The sequence below is a fragment of the Drosophila ananassae genome, chromosome 2L, assembly GCF_017639315.1.
Source record: "Drosophila ananassae strain 14024-0371.13 chromosome 2L, ASM1763931v2, whole genome shotgun sequence".
NCBI classification, from domain to species: Eukaryota; Metazoa; Arthropoda; class Insecta; order Diptera; family Drosophilidae; genus Drosophila; species Drosophila ananassae.
The window spans coordinates 5,076,208-5,096,494 of NC_057927.1; the positions used below are offsets into that span (position 1 = coordinate 5,076,208).

Consider the following 20,287-nt stretch of genomic DNA (forward strand, 5'->3'; position numbering starts at 1 on the left):
GAACAGGAGGTAGGCCAAGACGACAGCTGACTCCTCTGTGGGTATTTTCCTTTATCTGTTGTGGCGCTTATATTATATTCCCTCCCCTCGTTTCCGGCCGCCCCATCCCCGCCGCATCCTGCCCAGAATTGTTTGCTCATATAAAATTTGTAACACGTGTGTCGCAAAAGGTGGCACCAGATAGAGGAGGATCTGGATCTGGGGCTGGAGGTCTTTGGACGAAGACTCTCCTTTTGCATTTCTATTTCGTTGCGTAGGAAAATTTATGTTGGCCTGCTTTATTGTTTGGCAGCAAGTGAAACACTTTGGAGAATTGCTGCTGCCACTAAATCGAATGCCAAGGTGCGGGCCCGACCCCCCGACTGGGGGTCTTATGTTTGGGGGCGGAGTAATGCCGGCAATTTACGAAGGAGGTTGGCCTCATAACTGCAATTGCAGTTTCCGTTACCTTGAGCTGCAGCTTCTGATGCTGCAACTGCTTCCATAGAGCCATGGCTTCTTCTGTGGCAGTCTTCAACATTTAAGCCCTCATAAAGTTAATGACATGCACAGAACACCATTCCCCGGCCCAGTCATCCTCATCCCATTCCGTGGCTGGGATTGTGCATTGTGTCTCGGAGCTATGCAAATGCAACATCAGCTGTCCCATTTAGTTGCCCCTGCCACGCCCATCGTGGGAGTCATTAAAAATAAAGTAATTTTCACGCATGTGCCAGACCGAATAGAAAATAAAATGCATTTTCCGCAACATGACGAATGGGTTGATTCTATTTTACAGTTCGCAGACGGCCCTTTCCCCGTTAAGGAAAAACAAGAAAGAATATTTCTCTTTTTCCTTTTATACATGCTTTTTTTTTTTTATTTTTTTATGAAAGAAAATGCACAAGTGCAAGGCTGGGAGGAGGCTGGGTGGAGGAGCACTGTTGCAAGAATGATGACGTTACCTTCGTCGCAACCACAGGCTGCCACCACACGAATCATGATAGCCGAGGGCTCTGAATACCCTGCAATCAGCGGGAGTTTGTCTGATTTCCTCTCCGAGTCTCCCAGTTGTATGAATGATTTGTGTAAACAAGCAATTCCGTGAATACGCGCAATTGGAGCCGAGGTGTTGCAGGGTATGCAGAAACAGGCTTCGGGCTGTTGGCCTGTGGCATTCTCAGAGTCACAGGCACGCCCCCTCACAGCCAGCCAGTCAAGTTGTCCTGCAGACGAGACGCTATACTAGCAATTTCTACACTCTGAAAATTAATGGTATTTATTAAATATGATTTTGTTTTAAACATTCTACAGTAAGCTAGGTGTTTCTTAAGATCTTATAGTATAAAAATATTAAATACCTCTGACTATATCAAGTCCATGGCCTTAGTTATGGTCTAAGCTGGGCCCGCGTTTCCAAGTGCAACTGCGACTGCGGTGCACTTTAAGCGAATTTCATTTGTCTGCAGCGTCAAGCACTTGACAATCACTCACATGGCCGTGCAGCTTCCTGCCACCCTGCCGCACTGCCACAGTGCCACTCCGACATCCTCCGGCACCCTTTTGGTCCGACCCCTCTCGGCCGATCAACTCTCTCCCGGCTCCCTTGGCGCTTGTCTGACTTTGAGCTCGCGTCGGTGTTCGGGGGCAGGGTCTCTTTTTGGCCCGGACCGAGTCTGGGCTGTGGGTTGTTGTTTCTGCTGGTTGGTGTTAACAAGTTCCCATGCAACCGCTTAAATATTAACGCACACACACCGACCGACTCATTGGAGGCAGCTGTCGTCAGCAACGTCATCGTCGACGATGTCGGCAACTGTAAATAAATACTCATACAGCACACGGCGCGCAAATCTTGTGTGTCATTGCACTCGATGGTTGTCGCTTGCCAGCAAGGATCCAGCTGAAAAGGGGGGCATCCAGGTGCCGGGGGGATACGTGACTTTACTCGGCACAAGACGACAGCAAACGAAATATTTGCCCGCAAACCGCTACAAATCATTAAAATCATCGAAATGCCAGCGAGGCATAATTAACTGCAACTCAATCAGCCCGCAGAGTGAGGATATGTGAAGGATATGGAGTGGGGCTGTGGTGGTGGCACCTCTCAATGTCATTCCGGGGCACAAGCGTCAATGCAATTAGAGCCCGGCTGTCTCGGACAATCCAATGGGTTCCAGGCTCATTACGTGCCAAAAATAAGTGAGAAAGAAACTCGCTGGCTGAGGGAAGTGGCTCTGATTGTGGGGGCCCCCGTCGAAAGTGGGCGCCAAGACACGCCGTCGACCGTGTTAATTTCTGCAAATGCCTCAAGGTATGCTGGGGCCCCACGCCCAAACTACCCCGTGCCCCGTGTCCCTTGTCCCGTGCCACCATTCCGCCATGCCACATTACTTGTGCCCACTACCACCCTCTGAACACATCTCGCGCATGGTGTATGTAATGTGTGGTGGCTGTAAAATTTATGCCCGCCTGCGGATTGCCAACTTTGCCTGCTTTGTGGCCACGTCCGTGACGATAGCTCTAGGTGCACCGTGGAAAATTGTAAACTCTTATCTAGGGATACTACAAGCCGCACCTAGAGAGAGTCTATTACCTTTTCTTGGCAGTGTACTGCCATGGCCATGCATATTGCGGCAAAGGAATGAGCCGAGCTAGCAATTCTTGGAAATTAGTCGGAGAACGAGACGAGTAACTCGTGAACAAATATTAAGTAATTTTGCACACGCATATCTCAAGAGGAGCATCGAGTGCGTTCAAATGGGAATATTTTTCCTACTAATTCTTGTCGGGATTATGTCATTGGTCGGCTGCATCTTGAGGATCGCCCTTCGCCAGAACCCTTCCATACATAATAGTTCCGACAGTGCGGAATTTCCCCCAAGTCATGCCATGCTCGCACCTTCCATTAACTCTCAGTCATTTGCAGAGTACAAAAAATAAATGCCTTTGCCCTTGGCTTCAATTTTCCAGCTCATTTGAGAGTTATTTACATCTTAGTGCCTGTCCCGGCCCGCCCCCAAACCAATAAGCTCCATTTCATAGTCAAATCAGCCAACTAAATAAAAAAAACGAGAGGCAACCAACAGAAAATCACTGCCTGAAAGCATGGGATGCCATACACCTTCGATATCCTTCCTAATGCCAAAAAAGCCGGCGCGCATTTAATCATCATTAAAGTCTGGGACTGGGACTGGTTCAGTGCCTGGTTCGGGGGATTCATGTTCATGTTCAGGGTCGCTGTCTGGGCTTGAGCAATCCTTCTGATTTCGGAGCTCCCACCTTTTGCCATTTGCACTTTTCGATGCTTTCACGTTTTTCATCATCATTACCAGCAGCTTCTACGCACACAGCCACAACGACAGCCAAAACGCAGCAACGGGAGCGGCAAGTAATAAATAATTTCGTTTAGCCAGCGCTAGAGCCAGGGACAGGGATAGGGCCAGAACCAGGACCAAAACCAGACCAGAAACCTGCCAGACATTGCCCAAAGTCCGCCCCCTCACACTCCAAAGCAGATGTATGTGCTAAAAGTTTGTTTGCCTTTCGCCTGGCTTGGTGTTACTTCCGCAAACATAAACCGGGGGAGAAGCCGTAGGACGACTGGGAGTGGAGTGAAGGTTACGGATCCATTGAAATATGACAAAATGCTGTTTGAGACATTTTCAGTTATTGATACGCTCGTCCGTCCGTTCATCAGCCAAGAAAGGCAGCCAACATGAATGCAAGTAGGGAACCAGAAGGGAAATAAGAAGTCGGGAGGTTTATGATGATGTGAGGAGTGAAGAAAGGCAGACGACTGCACAAATATTATTAATATAGCTTCCAAAAAAAGCACAGGAAAATACAAGGAGCAAAAGCAAGTAGGGGAAAAAGTAGTAAAATCTGACGGAAAATTGAAAGCAAAGTTCGGTCTGATAAATAGACGCTGCCGACGGGTAGGTTAGCTCTGCCAAATGCCACACGCACTTTATCACAAATCAAGCCAAGTTTTTCCCAACCACCCCCATCAGCAGGGGAGCCTGATGGGGGGGGTTCTGGCCAAAAGTCACGCCTACCGCCTACCACCTACCGCCCGCTGCTGCTGCTACTACTGTGATAAATTTGATGGGAAAAGAAATTATGAGGGTGTCGCTAGCTGAAGCTGCCTGAACTCGATCCTGATGCTGATGATGTCCTGTAAACACAGGCTCGGGCATAAAGATATGACGCTATAAATATGCCCGGGCGATAAATTTCCCCAGTGTCATGTGGCCTGGCCCGCTGGGAGGGAAATGCTGCTCAAAAATCGATCAATGGCATATTTATCATATGTGGTGGCTGAATTTTTGGCACCCTCATAGCCCTGTGGTTGAGTTGCCCAAAGTTGTGACATTTGTTGGGCATTTTTCATAGATTTCAAGGAGATTGCTAGCTAGCTAGTCAGATGGATGTATGGAAAGTGAATATATTTAGAAAGAACCTTAATACCGAACTTGGCAATTAATCAGTTTATGGCCAACCGAATTGCTTCCCATTTAAATGTACATAATTTCTAGGCGGGAAGCTTAACGAGATGAGCATTAAATTTAAAGAAAATGTGGAAAATGCCGTCGTAAAAGTGCGGCACATAAATGTAAATTGTAATTTCCGCTGTGCGTCGTCGGGGCTATGCTACTTGTGGGTGGCACAACGAAGAAGGGAGGCTGGAGCGTGTCTCTGGTGGGGCAAGTTGAATGAACTTGTTGTTGCATGCGTTTGGCTGCAATTAAAATAACATACAGTGGGACCGTTCCATCTCCACTCCCCATTCATAGTGGCTGTCATTCACATAAATATGCATTTTAATTGATGCAACTTGCTGCAGTGGCTGCTGCTGCTGCTGCTCATGCTGCTGCTGCTGCTGCTGCAAGTGAGGCTGATACGTTGACAGAGTGACCAAGTTAAAGACACATGTATGACAGATGTCAGTCAACTTGGCAGCCGACTTTCCATTAATTAGGCATAATATTTCATTAGTGTAATGAGCGCCACGCAATGAGAAATGTGCCAGCGTCTAATGAAAGCACGAAACGAGCACAAAACCCCCAAAGTGGGCCCCGACAGCAGCCAACCACTATCGTATCCACTATCCACTATGCAAAACAACAGACTTGAGGTCTGGCCATGTGAAATGTGTGAAAAGCTACCATGTCTCTACTGCACTTGTTTTCCAGATGCAGCTGCTCTTTTGCCTTCTGCCTGATGCCTGCTGCCTTGTGCTTTGCTTTGCCTTTCTGCATTCGCCGCTTTTCATTATGCGAGTGCACATTAATTATTTTGTAGTTCCAGTGCAGCTAGAGCTAAATCCACAGCTAAGACTATAAAAGTGCGAGCGGTGGCGTGCCCGCAGCGAGCTTCTTCGCTCAGGTTGACTGTCGGCGAATGTTGTGTGAAGTTGCCGAGAGATATCAGAGTGGAATACTGTAGACATTTCCTCGGCTTAATTTGTTTGGGGCTCAAACTAATTTGACGGGATCAACAATTGAAATGTTAGTCCGACTTTTTTCCATTTCAAACAGGAACACAATCTTAAGGAGTTAGTCATTGCTTTAATGGGCGTCACATGCAGTTGTCCATCATACTTAAGTATGCTTAAATTTCGACTCCCTATCAGCCGCATTTCTTCTTCTGGGGGGGCCTTTCCGCTGATTCAGGTTTAGGTATCACTGCCCTCGACTATTTCGTCATGATGACTTAAAACTTGCCCATTAAAGATAGGCAACTTAAAGCCTGGCGCTTCTGCTGTGGCTGTTGCTGCTGCCTCCCTGCTGCTCTCCCCCTACTATAACTCTAATGACATAATCTGCTTTTAGGAAACACACAAACACAAACACTGAGTCGCACAGGGGGCCAGGAGAGACGTGAAGCGCCCTTTAACTAATCCGCTTAAGTGACTTTTGTTGCTGTTGTTTTGGTTTCGGCGTTGCTGTTGGTGTTGCTTTGCGGTTTTTGTTGCTGCTGCTATTTGCGCCGTAGGTGATTCTTTGCTGCCTCTTCCACTTCATGCATATTAAACTTATCGCCGGCACACAACCGCAATTATAAAATTATAATGATAATGCCCAGCTAGGAAGCGGCAGCCGCTGACAGTCCAACTGTCATTGCGGCTCTTGCTGATGTTGCTCTTGCTGTTGCTGTTGATGTTGATGTTGCTGATGTTGATGTAGCAGTTGCCGCTGATCTGTGTTGCAGATAAAAGCCAAAAGCCAAGAGAGTTATTAAAGCCAGGCCTAGTCCCGGCGAGACAATGAGAAACTGAAGCAAACCGACGGCATTAGTCAGTGGCTCTGCCAAAATGCCAGAGATAGTTGTATCTCTCTTTGTGGGTATCTGTGAGATATCTTTGCTGGCAAACCAGTTGCAAATGCAGTTGCATTCCAACTAATTACCACGGACGATGATAGCTCTGAAGCACCTGTTAATTACCTGCCTATATTAATTGCCACTTTCTATCTTTCTTTTCCATTGCAGAAAATGTCAAGTCGGCGACTGCCAGCCCGCGCGTCGTACACTTAATATATTGTCTCCGGTGGAAACACACGGCAAACAACATGAATTGCCTTTGTCGCCCGTCACGGATTATGTCCGTGCGCATTAATTTGCTGGATGAAACCGAGTTTATACACGAGATCAAGGTAAGAACACCCTCTTACCCTCCCTGGGTAAACAAATCCAACTCTTTCGCTTTCATTCCTCCCTCACAACGCCATCGCCGAGACTCATCATCATCATTATCATCATCACCTCCACATCGTCAACAACGTTTTGTGGTCTCAGTTGAATGACAAAAGTGTTGCATACTTTGCACGTGCCTGGGAGTTTTCGGAGCTGAAAAATGGTGGGAAACGGGTGTGTTGGGGGGACGAGGACCCTCATCAATATGTAGTGCAGGGCCTTGTGACTTGGCAAACATGCAAAGTGTCATCATTCACACGTCCATAGTCACAGATGTTTGACGCTCCGTCCTGCCATCTATCGCCGGCATCAATCTCTCGGCCTGGCTCTGGGCCTGGCTTAAAACTGCTCACGTTTGCCAAATTAAATGGGTCGCCGGGCTGAGGAAGGAGTGAGATCCGGCGAGTCGACTCGTTGTCGCCCTTTGTCTCCGTCATCGCTGGGAAAAATTGTGCTGATTTTGCACGCCATCTCATAGTTGGCATCATTGTGCGGGCAAATCAAATAAATTGTTGTGATTTTTCTCAACTGCTGTCGTCGCATGTTTGGGTGACATCGCGGCCTGGTTTCTCTGGTCTTTGATTTCAGCAAATAGCAAACCTTTGCGAATCTAGCCAATAAAATGAAAATGAAACTCCACGGAGTTCGCAAAAGCATATTTTTATTTGTCTGGATCTGGAGCTTTTAATTAAAAAATATTTCCAGTGCTTGTATGGAAGGCATAAATCAGTTGAGGCAATTTTATTAAAAAGCTTTAAATCAACTCGTTGACAACTAAAAAGGCAATCAAGAGTGAATATTTCTTCTTTATAGTATCCCATAATTTCATTGTAAGATATTGAAATTTCAGACCAAAATAAAGATTCAGTTTGTAAGAGATTTCTTATCCTTCCACTCACCCAAGGCTATGAATATGTTTTCCCATTTTTTAATATTTTCCACTTATAGTTCAAGGCTTGGGCTAATGAATAATTCTGGGTAATCTGGCGATGTTGGGCCAAGATAAGGCTCAACTACAACATGATGCCCGATCATATTCAATGCAAATTCTTGTCATCTCGGATGCGATGCCTGTGCGGTCTGGGACATAATTAGCTGCGACTTAAAGGGCCGCCAGTTAATTATGCAGATGCCTTAAAGTCGGGACCATAACTATATGTACAACGTACGTACAGTACATACATACATATATAGTGAGTGAGCAAGTGTGTGCGGTAATTGGACCAGTTGAGCGTGAATCGCCCACGGCAAATGAGTCGAGTGGAGTCGAGCAGTTGGTGGCTGATTGATCGACCGACATGGCGTGGAGCCGGGGATCTTAGCCACGACGACGACGACAGACTAGTTTATCCATTCCATTCCGGGAACTGACTAATGACACTTGCATGCTCGTGGCGTGTGTTGCATGCGCAAAAATTGGAGCACGTAAAACGCTAATAATCACAGCTCATCAGCGGGAGATTTATAATAATTTTACAAGATCCCAAACAGCTGTAAGCTCGTTGATGCCAAAACCAAAGCCAAATTGTATGCAAAACCGCCATCGGCTGGGCATAACTTGTGCATTAGGGGGTGTGGCAGCCATTTGACAATGGCCAACTGGGCGGACATCAACAACGGACACCGGACAGCGGACAACCAGCCCAGTGCCCCGGGGGTCATTATTAATGAGTTTAAACTGGTAAAAACAAGTGAGCAAGTGGCAAGAGTAGAGTGGCTGGAGTGGGCCGTGGGGAGTGGGAAGTCGGGAGTCGGCGGAAGCCAGAAAGGCAGAAGGGGCAACGACAACTTATCGCTTGTCATTATTGGCCGGGCAAGTCACCTAGACCCACTGCTCAGCCACATGATTGATAAAAGACTCGCCGACAAATTCCGAAAACCCAGAAAAAAGCCGCGACAAACAACGTTGAAAGCCAGCCATGAATGAAAACTCAAAGAGCCGCTGCGTCGATGACGACGAGCTGATATGCAAAAATGGCAGCGGCGGCCGGAGGAAGGAAAAAAAATGCGTGTGGCCGCCAGCCTCAAAACGTAATTTTATTTACACGCCGACCGGGTGAGACATTGCGGGGGGAGGGCTATGTTTTCATTATTTTTGTATCTGTTGCCTCAGTTGTCTGTCAAGTTGCCACAAAGAGGGAAGGCACTCCTAAAAAATAGAGGCATAAGATTTTATATTTTATATGAAACACTACTCTCAAAAGTACGTTACTAAAATCAATTTACAAACTAACTCTAAATATTTAAAAATATATATAAAATTATAAAGAAAACTCTTATTTCTCTTAGTGCATATTGGCAGCTACTGCGTTGTTTCCATTGTCGTTGTCGTTGCCGTTGCCGTTGGCCGTGTTGATTTTGACGGCTGCCGATGGCACTAAGCACACGCACTTAAAGCAGCCAAACGGTTGCAGTCTGGCATTAATGTTAAAACCGGGAGGAGTGCCCTTTTAAATGGCACTGAGACCGGGACGGAGCGGAGCGAAGCTGGAGGTTACATGAAGCGAACAGCCTGCGGTTGACTCGTTTTGCATTTCATCTGGCGCCAAGTTACTGTCACAGTTATATCCGCAACATCAGTCAATGCTGCAATACCAGATCTCATCTTTCATCCGGCTCCCGTCCCTCAAAAGTTATGCAATCGATATTTCATGGCCATGACAAGAGCTGCGCCAACGTTGCGTATGAGCGATTTTTCGGAATGTGTAAACTTACGGATTATACTCGAGTTGATGAATGGAAAATAAACAAATTTGTAGACTGCTGCACCTAAACTAAGCCACAAAGTTATGAATGAAAATCGGTAGACAGTAATTTGGCTGAATCATAACTAGTAGACATTAATTCATAAATTTCGTTCTTATGGGGAGACCACAAGCATGAATCATTGCAAGGCCATTATCAATGGTATTTAGTAGCATAACTTAATATGAATAGTGTTTGAACGTAAAATAATAATTAATTGGAAAGCTCATATAAATGATAGCAGCAATAATTGCTGTTTGATTCATAATTTAAAATGACTTTATTTATTATTTTAGATTGAACCAGAACTATAAAGAAGTAGAAACCATATGAGTCCAGCGTAATTAAGAAGGATTATTGATCTCAGAAACCCCCAAGTCTCTGAACATGGGACTCTACAAAAATTCAAGTTATTCCAGCATTCCCACAAAATCCTATTGTACATTTTTGACATACATTCCAAGGGATCTTAAAGTTCCCGAGACAAAAGTTTGAAAAATGAAGTTGAACCCGTCAGAGTCGAGACAAGACCTCTGGCGCGGCCCTGGAGACCAGCCACTTAAAAGCTGGCAAAACTGTGACAAATGATTTTGACGACTTCATGGCCCGACATATACCCTCCCCCCCTTACAATAATATACACATATGTATGTATATAGGTAGGTGAGCACTATATATAGACCAAATCTGTGAGTTTGTGTGCCATTTATCATGCTTACCATGCTAATGACATTTGGCCAGGGCGCAGTCAGCATGGAGCATGGGGCATGGAGCATGGAGGCGCAAAGTCAAATTCACGGCGCGGACTTGGCAACTTCAAGTGCTCCCGAGCAGAGCGGCACTTCTTGCTGTGGACTTGGCACTTGAGCTGGCCAAAATGGTATAAGCTTGTTATGGCTGGATAAGGTTATATAATTATTTCTTAACGGTTCCGAGTGGCGGAGTGTGTGGGTTTTGTTTGTCCAGCGCTTGATTCTGTCAATACAGGGTGCGCTGCTGGTCTGCTAGTCTGCCGCTATTCGTTGGTATGCTGCTCTGCTTTTGGCTCTGTGCTCTGCACATGGCCATTTGAGAATTTATGTAAATCATTCCCAACACACTTCACACTGGCCACAATGACAGGCCGAAATGGAAAATGGTTAGTTCGAGTGTTTCACGAGCAAACACTTCAGCTCCAGTCCGACTATGACTGTGACTGTGACTGGGGCTGTGGTGCATTGGTATTCGAAATTGCCATATAGCCAGATATAAGTATTACGTATCCGAATGTATAGACGAAAAGTTGGTCATGCCCCCGAGCGACATTTAATTAGAGTCCCGCTTGAATGTTCACACGAAAAGTTGCCGCAGCTCGCGTCATTGCTGGCCGAAATAAACCTGCAGTTTATGGCCAACATAATTAACTTAAAAGCTTTTTTACAGTCCACCCCGGTCCCCCTTGACACTCCTCCCCCTGCCAGCCAGCCAGAAACAAACCGGACGGAGCCCGCGTCCAAATTGATAATGAAAATGAAAATAAGCAAAGCCCATGAAGCGTGTTTAATGGCTAAATAAATGCCGGCGTCTAGATTTCAGCACCCACACCTCACCTGTATCTATGTATTTGGGGGCGATGCTTAAAGTTAACGCTCGCCGAGGCAGTTATAGACGGTTATTCTGGCCATTTTCCATGGCCAGGCCATTGATTTGACCCTTGGAATCAGAATGAAAATGGCATCATTTCCGAGGCAAATGTTTAATATGAAAAAATATACTCTGGAACAATGGATTAAACTTTTAGTTTAGTGGGGGGGCGGTATGGCCCCGTCTTAACGAAATCCCAAACTCAGCATACTCTCGCTTTTAGCCATCTCGAAACGATGTAATTAATAAGGGCCAAAAGGTTAGACCCAAACGCCAGAATGCTTTACCTTTCTGCAAAAATCAGCTAAACCGTTTTCCGTTTCTGCCCCTTTTTTTCTGACATTTTTTTTTGGCAGCTGGGGTAATTACTTTATCTGTTGCTGAAGTTGCGCTTCGGTTCCTAATAGGATTAACAAAGCGCCCCTTGAAAGGAACTGAAATTCGGCTCTGGCCAAGAGCTCTGGGTTTTCAGAGCCCGTTCGTTGCCTTTCGCAGCTGTCAGAACCATAACTCAGTGTCAAGTCGAGACTGGCTGGCTATATCTGAATATCTGAATATCTGCGTGGCCACAAAGCCCACACCACTGAACCGTCGAACCACCGCACCACAGACAAGACAAAAAGCAATTGTTCAATCGAGAAACCGAACCGAACCCAAGGAGGAATAGAAATAGTAGGAACAGTAGGATGGTGAGGGGCCAACGAAATAGATTTGCAAACAATTTGCAACAATTCAATCAAAAAAACTTTAAACGCAAATACAGAACAGACTGTCAGACGGCCAGACATCAGCGGGTGGCCGGTCGGTCGGTCGGTCGGTCGACAGGCTGTGGATCGGGTGGGTGGCAATACGAAGGGGGATACCCTATACCCTGTATAGTTGACGGCCATCAGATAACTCACTCACTTGGTGGTCTGGTCCGGGACGGCAGAGATCCCCTCGCCACGTCTATCTTTCTGTCAGTTGGCTCCGCTGTTTGTTTGCCAAGCGTTTGAATGGGCCAGGCCAACAAAGCGCCAAAGAAATTCAAGGTGAGCGTGGACCACAGACGCGCAGACACATCCATGTCTTGGCTGCGTGCTTTACGTGGCACCGGGGATAAGCGCAGAAATATTTGCCAGCCAAACAATGATATCCAGCATTTGCACAGACGCTTTTTTTGTTTTGCGGAAAATGCAAGTGATGCCTCTGCGGCGGAAGTCGTAGCTCCATCTCATCCGGAAAAGCCCGAGACAAGTTGAACAGCTAAACAGTTTCACGTACAATATTTCACCTCGCTCGCCCCCTTCGAGATGCATATCGATGGCCTGGCCCAGAGCTGGAATTAGCACTGCAAAGGAAACTATCCTCAAAGAGAATGGCAAGAGGAAAAAAATGCTGAATGTGTGCCGGAAAGATGCGACAAACGTCAACGGCCCACCAAACGGGCCAAAAAAAAAAAAGAAAAAAACATCCCAAACATGCCACATACAACAAGGAGACAAGAATCGTTATAAAAAGTGCCGCTATGTGGCGATGGCGATGGCGATGACGATGACGTTCCCTGTACTCGCAGTACTCACAACTCATATTGCAACGTCGTCTTCCAAAGGCCAGAGCTCCGTGCCAAGCTGCAGCTGAACCTGAGTCAGAGCCAAAGTCACAGGCTGAGTCCCAGGCATCCACATCCACATCGACATCCACATCTAGCATTGTCAGGCTTTGTGCCCGTTTGGCGTGGCAGGCGAAATAAAACTCTCGTAAACAGACAGCGACGTTTCTAAACTGCCAGCATCTGTGCCACAGCGAGGAGCAGAGTCTCCCAAGACCCAAAGACTAATGGTTGCCCTAGAGTCTAGACTCCAAAGACTAGATAAAAATACAAAACAGCTCTGGGAAAATTTTAAAATAATAAACATTTAATTCAAATTGAAAATGCAAAATACAATAGCATTGTATTTAATATTTCCAGGAGTCTTAAGAAGTAAAAGGTGGCTTATTGCAGAGAGCTTAAAAGCATTTAAATATTATTAATTAATTAAGAGAATTAAATATAGTACTTAAAACTATAAGCTATGCCTGGGCAACTCTTTCATGCCACTTCGAAACCATGATTATCCTTACCTGGTTGAGGGTATTCAGCACACGACAGTGGAATCTCAAAGAGCGGCAACAACCTCACCGCCGACAACAACATGGCTGAGAACAACCGGCAAACAACACACACACATAACACAACAAGCCAAAACCGAAACGAAACGAGACGAACCTTCTTTTCTGCGCTGAGCTGCAGGAATTACGCAAATCTCGTTTGTTGAATGTGTTTTTCAGTTAGGTGAAGATGCGCCAATATGGGATGAGCTGGCGGATCGGGTGGGGTCGTGAGCCAAGATGGAATGAGATGAGGAATGGCCGGTGGATGAAGGGGATTCAGCAGGGTTTTCGGAGACATAAATCTGCTTTAGCATTTGGGCCCGCTGCCTGCCGTCCTGCCTAGCCGCCTAGCTGCCTGGTTTTGTGCATAACGACGACACGATGTTGCTGCCATTGCTTTTCTTTCATTTTGTCGCCGTTTTGTCTGTGACATTGCAGGCGGCTGAGTGTTTTCTCTCTCTTTCCCTGGAGTATATCTCTATCTCTTGTTTTAGCTTTGTTTGTTCTGTTTTTTTTTTTTTTCCTTTTTTTGCATGTTTTTATTTCTATTTTTTGCTTACTGCTTTTGGCGTGCCCCGAGCTTAAGACTCATAATGCCGTTATAAACACAAACGAATGCATCTCTGGGTTTTTTTTTTTTGTATCTGTGTTCGCCTCTCGGTATGTTTTTATTTTCTTTTTTTTTACTTTTTTTTTACTTTTTTTTGCTTTGTGTTTGGCTTTGTTGTCAGAGGTCAGCGCACGTTTAAGCCAAGCATCGCAATTATACGCACAATGCAATTGGAGACCCTGCACACACACACACACACACATACACACACTGTGCACCCTGGCAGACATAGGAGATTAAGTATACGACCCGTGGAGGTAAAAGCTTTTGGGAGCAGATGCCGAGCATCATTTTCACCATCTGACCTGACCCCCATTGCCAGTGACTTGGGTTTGTTTTCATTTTCCATTTCTGTTTGTTTTGTTTTTTTTTGTTCTTTTGGAAACACTAAGCTGGCATTTCTTCTTTACAGGCTTCTAAATTAAATGGCGAAAAATAAGGCACCAATCTGCTTAAGCGAAATATCTTTAACCTTCTGTAGATCGTTTCTGCATTAAAATCTAAGAAAAATATATTTTTTCGGTCTATTTTTTCGATCGCCTGGGGTGGACTATATGACCACAGCGAGCCTATCATAGCCAATAATCGTCTGATCTTTGAGCGGAACATCTTAATCGATTTGTAGATCGATTCTCCATCAATCTGCATCAAAATCTAGAAACAAAAATATTCAAAATGGGGGAAGTGCATGGGGAGGACTACAGAGCCCCCAACGATGGCCATATCTTGGCCAATAATCATCCGATTCATGAGCGGAATACCTTAATCGATTTGCAGATCGATTGTTCATCAATCCGCATCAATATCTGTCAACGATTTTTTTTTAAATTTTTTTGTCGAATTTACCCTTTGAAAATGAGGAAGTAAGTAAATTATTTATATCAGGTTTTGGCAAGCTTTAAGTATTAATTTTATTAGGAAGCAAGAATGTGTTTTCACACTTAACTATGTTAAAATCGTGGCGACTTTCGGCAGATTTCTGAACACGCATAGGGCCAAAATTGGGTTAGTCACGTAGTTACAGTTTGGCAAGACTCTGATTACGTTTTAGCCAAAACGCGAAGCTGGGATTTTCCTTGGAAAAAGTGTCCCTCAAGGGGTGAAAATACAGCATCACAGTAGAGTCTACAGGGGGTGGTTAAAAGCCGGCTGCCGGCCAGACATGTGTGCTATATTTTCCGGTTTACCACTTGGCGTTCTCTAATTAAGTTGCATGGCAAAAACTTCTTCTCTCTTGTTGCCGGCAGCTGACAAGAAAAGCAGGCAATCGAGGTTGAGAGTTGGGGACGCTGGCGCTGGGAGGGCTGGGAAAAATGTAAGCTCATTAAGTGTACTTGGCCAGGATTCGATGTCCTTTGGCAACAGCGAGCAAGGCGGCTGACGGGAGGTCCTTCCAGCAACATCAAAGTAAGCATAATTTGATTAAGACATTTTAGCCAAAGACCTAATCATCATTAGCATCAACATAATCATCGACAGGCACATCCGGCGTCTCCTTAATTTTTTTCCTATCCCCTCGCCTGCCTTTCGCTGCTGTCAGCATCAGTTATAGCCAAGGATATATCCTAGCCTCGGCATCCTCATCCACATCCGCATCCGCATCATCCTTTGATGCCCCAGACATAATCTACGTCATTGCTTCAGTTCACTTCGACTCTGGTAAAATCTAATTTATTGAACTCTGTCAGAGAGTAAGAGTTGTGTGTGTAGAGTGGGGTGTGCGGAGTGTGTGTGTGAATTTGGGGCGTTTTAGATGGATATATACGGAGGAGGAAATGAGTTTGCCTCAGACGCTTGTGTGGAAAACCTTTTGGGACTTAAACACTTTTGTTTGCACAAGTTTTTCCGGGTTTCTGGTCGACGAAGCCTTTGTGATTAATTGCCGGCCATTGCGGACCCACACATGTTTACGTTAATTTTTAGCCATAACTTTGCCGTTGAACGACTTTAGACATGCACGAGGCGTAGTTCATTAGGCTGGAACTCGTTAGGGGTGTCTATTAGTTGGGGATACTCCTGTCTCGGCCTCGGCAGCCAGGGATGGCTGGCAAAGCCCATCGTCTCGGAGATCGATGCTTCGAAGGAGATGCCTCACTTTGGCACACTTTAAAGGATATTATTTCGCTCCACTCTCACCTCATCTAGAATTCCATTTGCGGCGCATGCATTATTAGCTCCGTTCGCCTGTCTCAGACTTTCTCACTAAGTAAACGGCAACCGACAATATGATGAACGCTCATGGCTCTTATGCATTTTTAAAATGCACTTTTCTCCTTGTGTTCTACTGTGTTGTGTTGTACTTTGTTGTGTTTTATGGTAAAAGCATTGACAGCAAAAACAACAGGAAGAACAACAGTCTGCGGAGAAAGGACAACAGAGAACCGGTGACAACAAGAAGGACATGGCTTGTGCAGAATATTTCACAGACCATTGTATTAATGTCCTTGCCCACGTTCACGTATTTGTAATGCAATTTGAGGAGCAGCTCTCTGGCAGGATGGTTAGATGGCAGGACTGGCAGGATGGCCTGCAGAACTGCAGCAGCACGTTCACTTAGTCACTGCTGATGTCACTGTCAGTATGTCACTTCGCTCTGCTCCCAACTGTCATCTAATGCAGTCAGCACAAATGCAATTAGTTTTTGACACACACACTCCCGCACAACGTCCCTTGTGGTGTAGAGTTCATGCAAAAATTAACTTTCAAGCGGAGTGTTCTCAGTTTAAAATGTAAAGTCCACATCAAAAGAAGGGATTTGCATCTCACTGCGGTCAAAGTTCATGTAATATTTTAGGCCAATAGTTTAAATTTGATCTGTTCTTCTGTAACCACAATAATGATTCAAAGAAATATAGGTATTTTTGGTTTAATTTTTAACTCCACTCTATTATCTGGCATTCGTAATTCCCAAACGGCAAGTTAAGAAGCTCGATTTCGGACTGGGCCTGAGGTCAGCGGAATGCTAAGCATAAATTCAAAAGGAGTTCAACTCAAAAAAGCAAGTGGCAGGCCGAGTCCCAAGCCAAGTTTGTTCACACTTGCCAGCCATTAAGTTTATTACGCAACAACAATAAAGCCGGCCAATGCATGCAGAGGGAAATGCCGTGTGCAGGATGTTGTGGCCCCCAAAGGGATCCTTTGACCGAGCAGGAATACCATAAATAAAACATGGCAGCGGGTCGAACAGAAACAACAAAAATAATACCAACACCAGCATTGGCAGCAAAAGTCAGACTCTGTTGGCCAGTGCCAAAAAAAAAAAACAGATACCAAAAACGAGAGAGACCACAACAAAAACAAAAGTGCCAGGACGAAGGGCCAGGAATCGTACATGCTGGAGCTGAAGCGCCAGCTGCTCCATATGAGACACACTACAGACAATGAAGAAGCGTCCGTTGGAGGTCGGAGGAAGAGAGGGCGTGGCAGCAGCAGCAGCAGCAGCAGCAGCGGCGGAGGCAGCAGCCTTTGCGGTTAACAATAGCACGCCCCTGGCCATAGTTTGGGTGCTTTTTGCGGTTCCTGCAGCTGCGGCAACCTTTTTGGACCAGGGGTTGATGATTGCGTAGGGGCTCTCCCCCGAGAATAAACTCAATTTATTATTGCTACTAGACAGACGGGCGAGAAAAAAGGGAATTGGCATTTTAAAGCTTTAACAAATTAAATTAAACCAACAGAAAATTGTTGATTGCTCGACTTTGGCCGCTTTCGATTTGCCATAAATTGTTTGGCCGGGGACATTTTCTCTTATTTGCTCTGGCGGCTGTTCTACCATTTTATTTCTTCATTTCTCCATTTCCCCATTTTATTTTATCTGCAAACTGGCTAAGGCATAAAGAAAGTGCACGGGGCTGGGTAATACGGAGGCTGAACCGGCAAAAAAGGCAGCAATTTTCCAATTGAATAATTGTCACTGGGAAGTTTTCACTTTTGTCGGGGCGGCAGAGTTAGCCAACCGGATAGAAGGACAGGACATCGGGACGGGGGCCAGGATGGGGACCGGTTACCCAGTCTGTGGCCATTCAATGGCTCAACAGTTTGCCAGTGTTTCCAGTGTTTGCCTTTACCGGAGCCTTTCCTGCTGCTCCTTCTCCTCCTGCTCCAGCTCCATGCTCCTTGCATGCTTGCTACTCGGTCTTGCTCTGTTTTAACAGCAATTTTCTTGTCTATTTTCAGGATGATTTGCCGGGCCAGGCTCTGCTGGATGTCGTCTTTGCCAGGCTCAATTTAATCGAGACCTCATACTTCGGCATACGTTACATAGACGAGGAGAATCAAACGGTGAGTGTAGTGTGGCAGTGGCAGTGGCAGCGGCAGCGTGCAGCAAGAAAGGGCCAGGACTCAGACGCAGCCACCACACCCACTTCCGGTGGGCAAGCATATTGGTTTTTGAAATTCATTTTCGTTTTCAATGAAATTCATTCAGGCGCGTCGAGCGCTGAAAAGCGAAAACAAAGAGCCCCAGTCGCCAGACTCAGACTGAGGCCAACTCTTTGAGTTTCCTTGGCTGTTGCCTCGGGGCGAATTGCATAATTTCGCTTTCATTGGTCCTGGACAGAAAGTCCTTCCGCGACCTCCATACACGACCTTAACGTTTATATCTTTTGGTCTCTTTACAGCACTGGCTGGATCCTGCATCGCGGATATCCCGCCAGCTGAAGCCCAAATCGGATCCCTATGACTTGTACTTCGGCGTGAAATTTTATGCGGCTGACCCCTGCAAGCTGCTGGAGGAAATAACCAGGTGAGTGGCCCACAAATCGATACAATTATGGGTGGAGCATTAACTATTTAAGCATTTAATATTCCCACGACTCAACTTTTGGTCTCGGCCATATCCACTAAATTGAATTTGGCAAATTTAATTTGTTAATTGATGCACACAGACGCATAATTATAATGAAATAAACAACAAATGAAGCGAATTGAGACGCACGAGTTCCGGAGTCCGGAGTCCGGAGTCTGGACTGCGAACTCTCCAACTCACCAACTAATGGATAATGCATCGTGCAATTAATGCATTTATGCGCGCACATCAAGCAAAATAAATTAAAATAACCCAGTCGTCAGAGGGTTAAATTGAAAAATTGAAAAAGGCCGGCAAAAGCACACCGAAGGGATATGGGGAAATGCAGCATATGGATTTTTGATCGGATTGCATGGGGAAAATGCAAAATGCCAAATGTCGCAAATGCAAACGCAATCGCCAGCGATTATGCTGGTTACCGGTGTGTCAAGGGACATGCCAGAGGACCTGGCCACGGTATCGGTCCATCATCATGGCGAGAGCTCTCATCGGCACGTCATTGCGCCGGTCGGTGTCTGGGGAAGATTGCTGCATTTATCAAGCATTTGGTGTGTGCAAATATTTGCCTTTTATACGACGACACGTTCGTCATAATCATGGCCGGGTGACGGGGATGTGCCACAGGGATAGGAGAAAGGGGACAGAGCTTCGATGGATCCAACCGTTGGCCAAACATCATCAAAATCCAACTGCCGCTGCTTCGCTAATATTAGCGCATATAAATGCATCGAAATGCACTTGTAGCCAACCACTCTAGATGGGGGCATGGCAGTGCAATTGCCGTTGCATTATTGGAAGTGCACTACGGCCAAAGAATTTTGTTATTTTAGCTATACAAAGTCTGCGGCATACAATAAACGGCAATTGACTTTAGACAGGACAAAGTTGAAAATTCCGATGATGCTGGATAAGAGGAGGATTGTCGAACCGGCCAGACAGGCAGACTGTCGGACGTATTGACGATGAGTGGGATTGTCCCAGCATCGAGTTCTGACCAGGCCAAAAAGGATTAGGGAAAATAGGCAGCTTGAAGTTTGGCCTGCAAATAATTGTGAAATATGATGCCGGCTTGCTGCTTTTCAAAATATCCTGGCCTGTCCTTTGTTTATTTGTTCCGTTTCATGATTTCCATGTTACGCCCAAAGTCAACAAGTCGCTTGTGTTTACCTTGGCCAAACATCAAAAGGGATCAACTAATTTCATGCTCAGATTTGTTTGTCAACTTGTTAACTGCTTTGTGTTGTCCTCCTCCGCTTAGTGTTGCTGTTTTGACTAATGAAATTTGTCGTTTTCAGGTATCAACTTTTTCTGCAAGTCAAACAAGATGTCCTGCAGGGTCGTCTGCCAGTGGCATTCGAATTGGCCGCCGAGCTGGGTGCCTTTGTGGTGCAATGTGAGTATAAGGATGGTGTTTCAAAATCAAAATAATTTCAATCCTCACCCATTTAATCCTTAGCCGAGCTGGGCGACTACGATCAGAGGCGACACTCCAAAGGCTACGTCTCCGAGTTCCGGCTGCTACCGAATCAGAGCAGCGAACTGGAAACCCGGGTCTCTGAGCTGCACCAGCAGCTGAAGGGTATGTCGCCCTCCAGCGCCGAACTGAACTATCTGGACAAAGTCAAGTGGCACGATATGTATGGCGTTGATCTGCATCCCGTTCTGGTAAGTTACATATCTGCTGATGCCGCTCATGTGTC

The 20,287-nt window shown here is 45.8% G+C and overlaps 1 protein-coding gene across 8 annotated transcripts in view; it reads left to right on the forward strand.

The window, feature by feature from the left end:
• Positions 1-20,287, forward strand: part of LOC6500563 (band 4.1-like protein 4) — a 60,710-nt gene that overhangs the window by 20,070 nt on the left and 20,353 nt on the right. For all 8 annotated transcript variants that reach the window (XM_044714112.1, XM_044714115.1, XM_044714114.1 and 5 more), the window contains exons 2-6: positions 6,469-6,632; positions 17,957-18,061; positions 18,400-18,524; positions 19,883-19,980; positions 20,044-20,252. In XM_044714112.1, coding sequence (XP_044570047.1) covers positions 6,549-6,632; positions 17,957-18,061; positions 18,400-18,524; positions 19,883-19,980; positions 20,044-20,252 — 621 coding nt within the window. In that variant the 5' untranslated portion in view covers positions 6,469-6,548. The remainder of the gene's footprint in view (positions 1-6,468; positions 6,633-17,956; positions 18,062-18,399; positions 18,525-19,882; positions 19,981-20,043; positions 20,253-20,287) is intronic.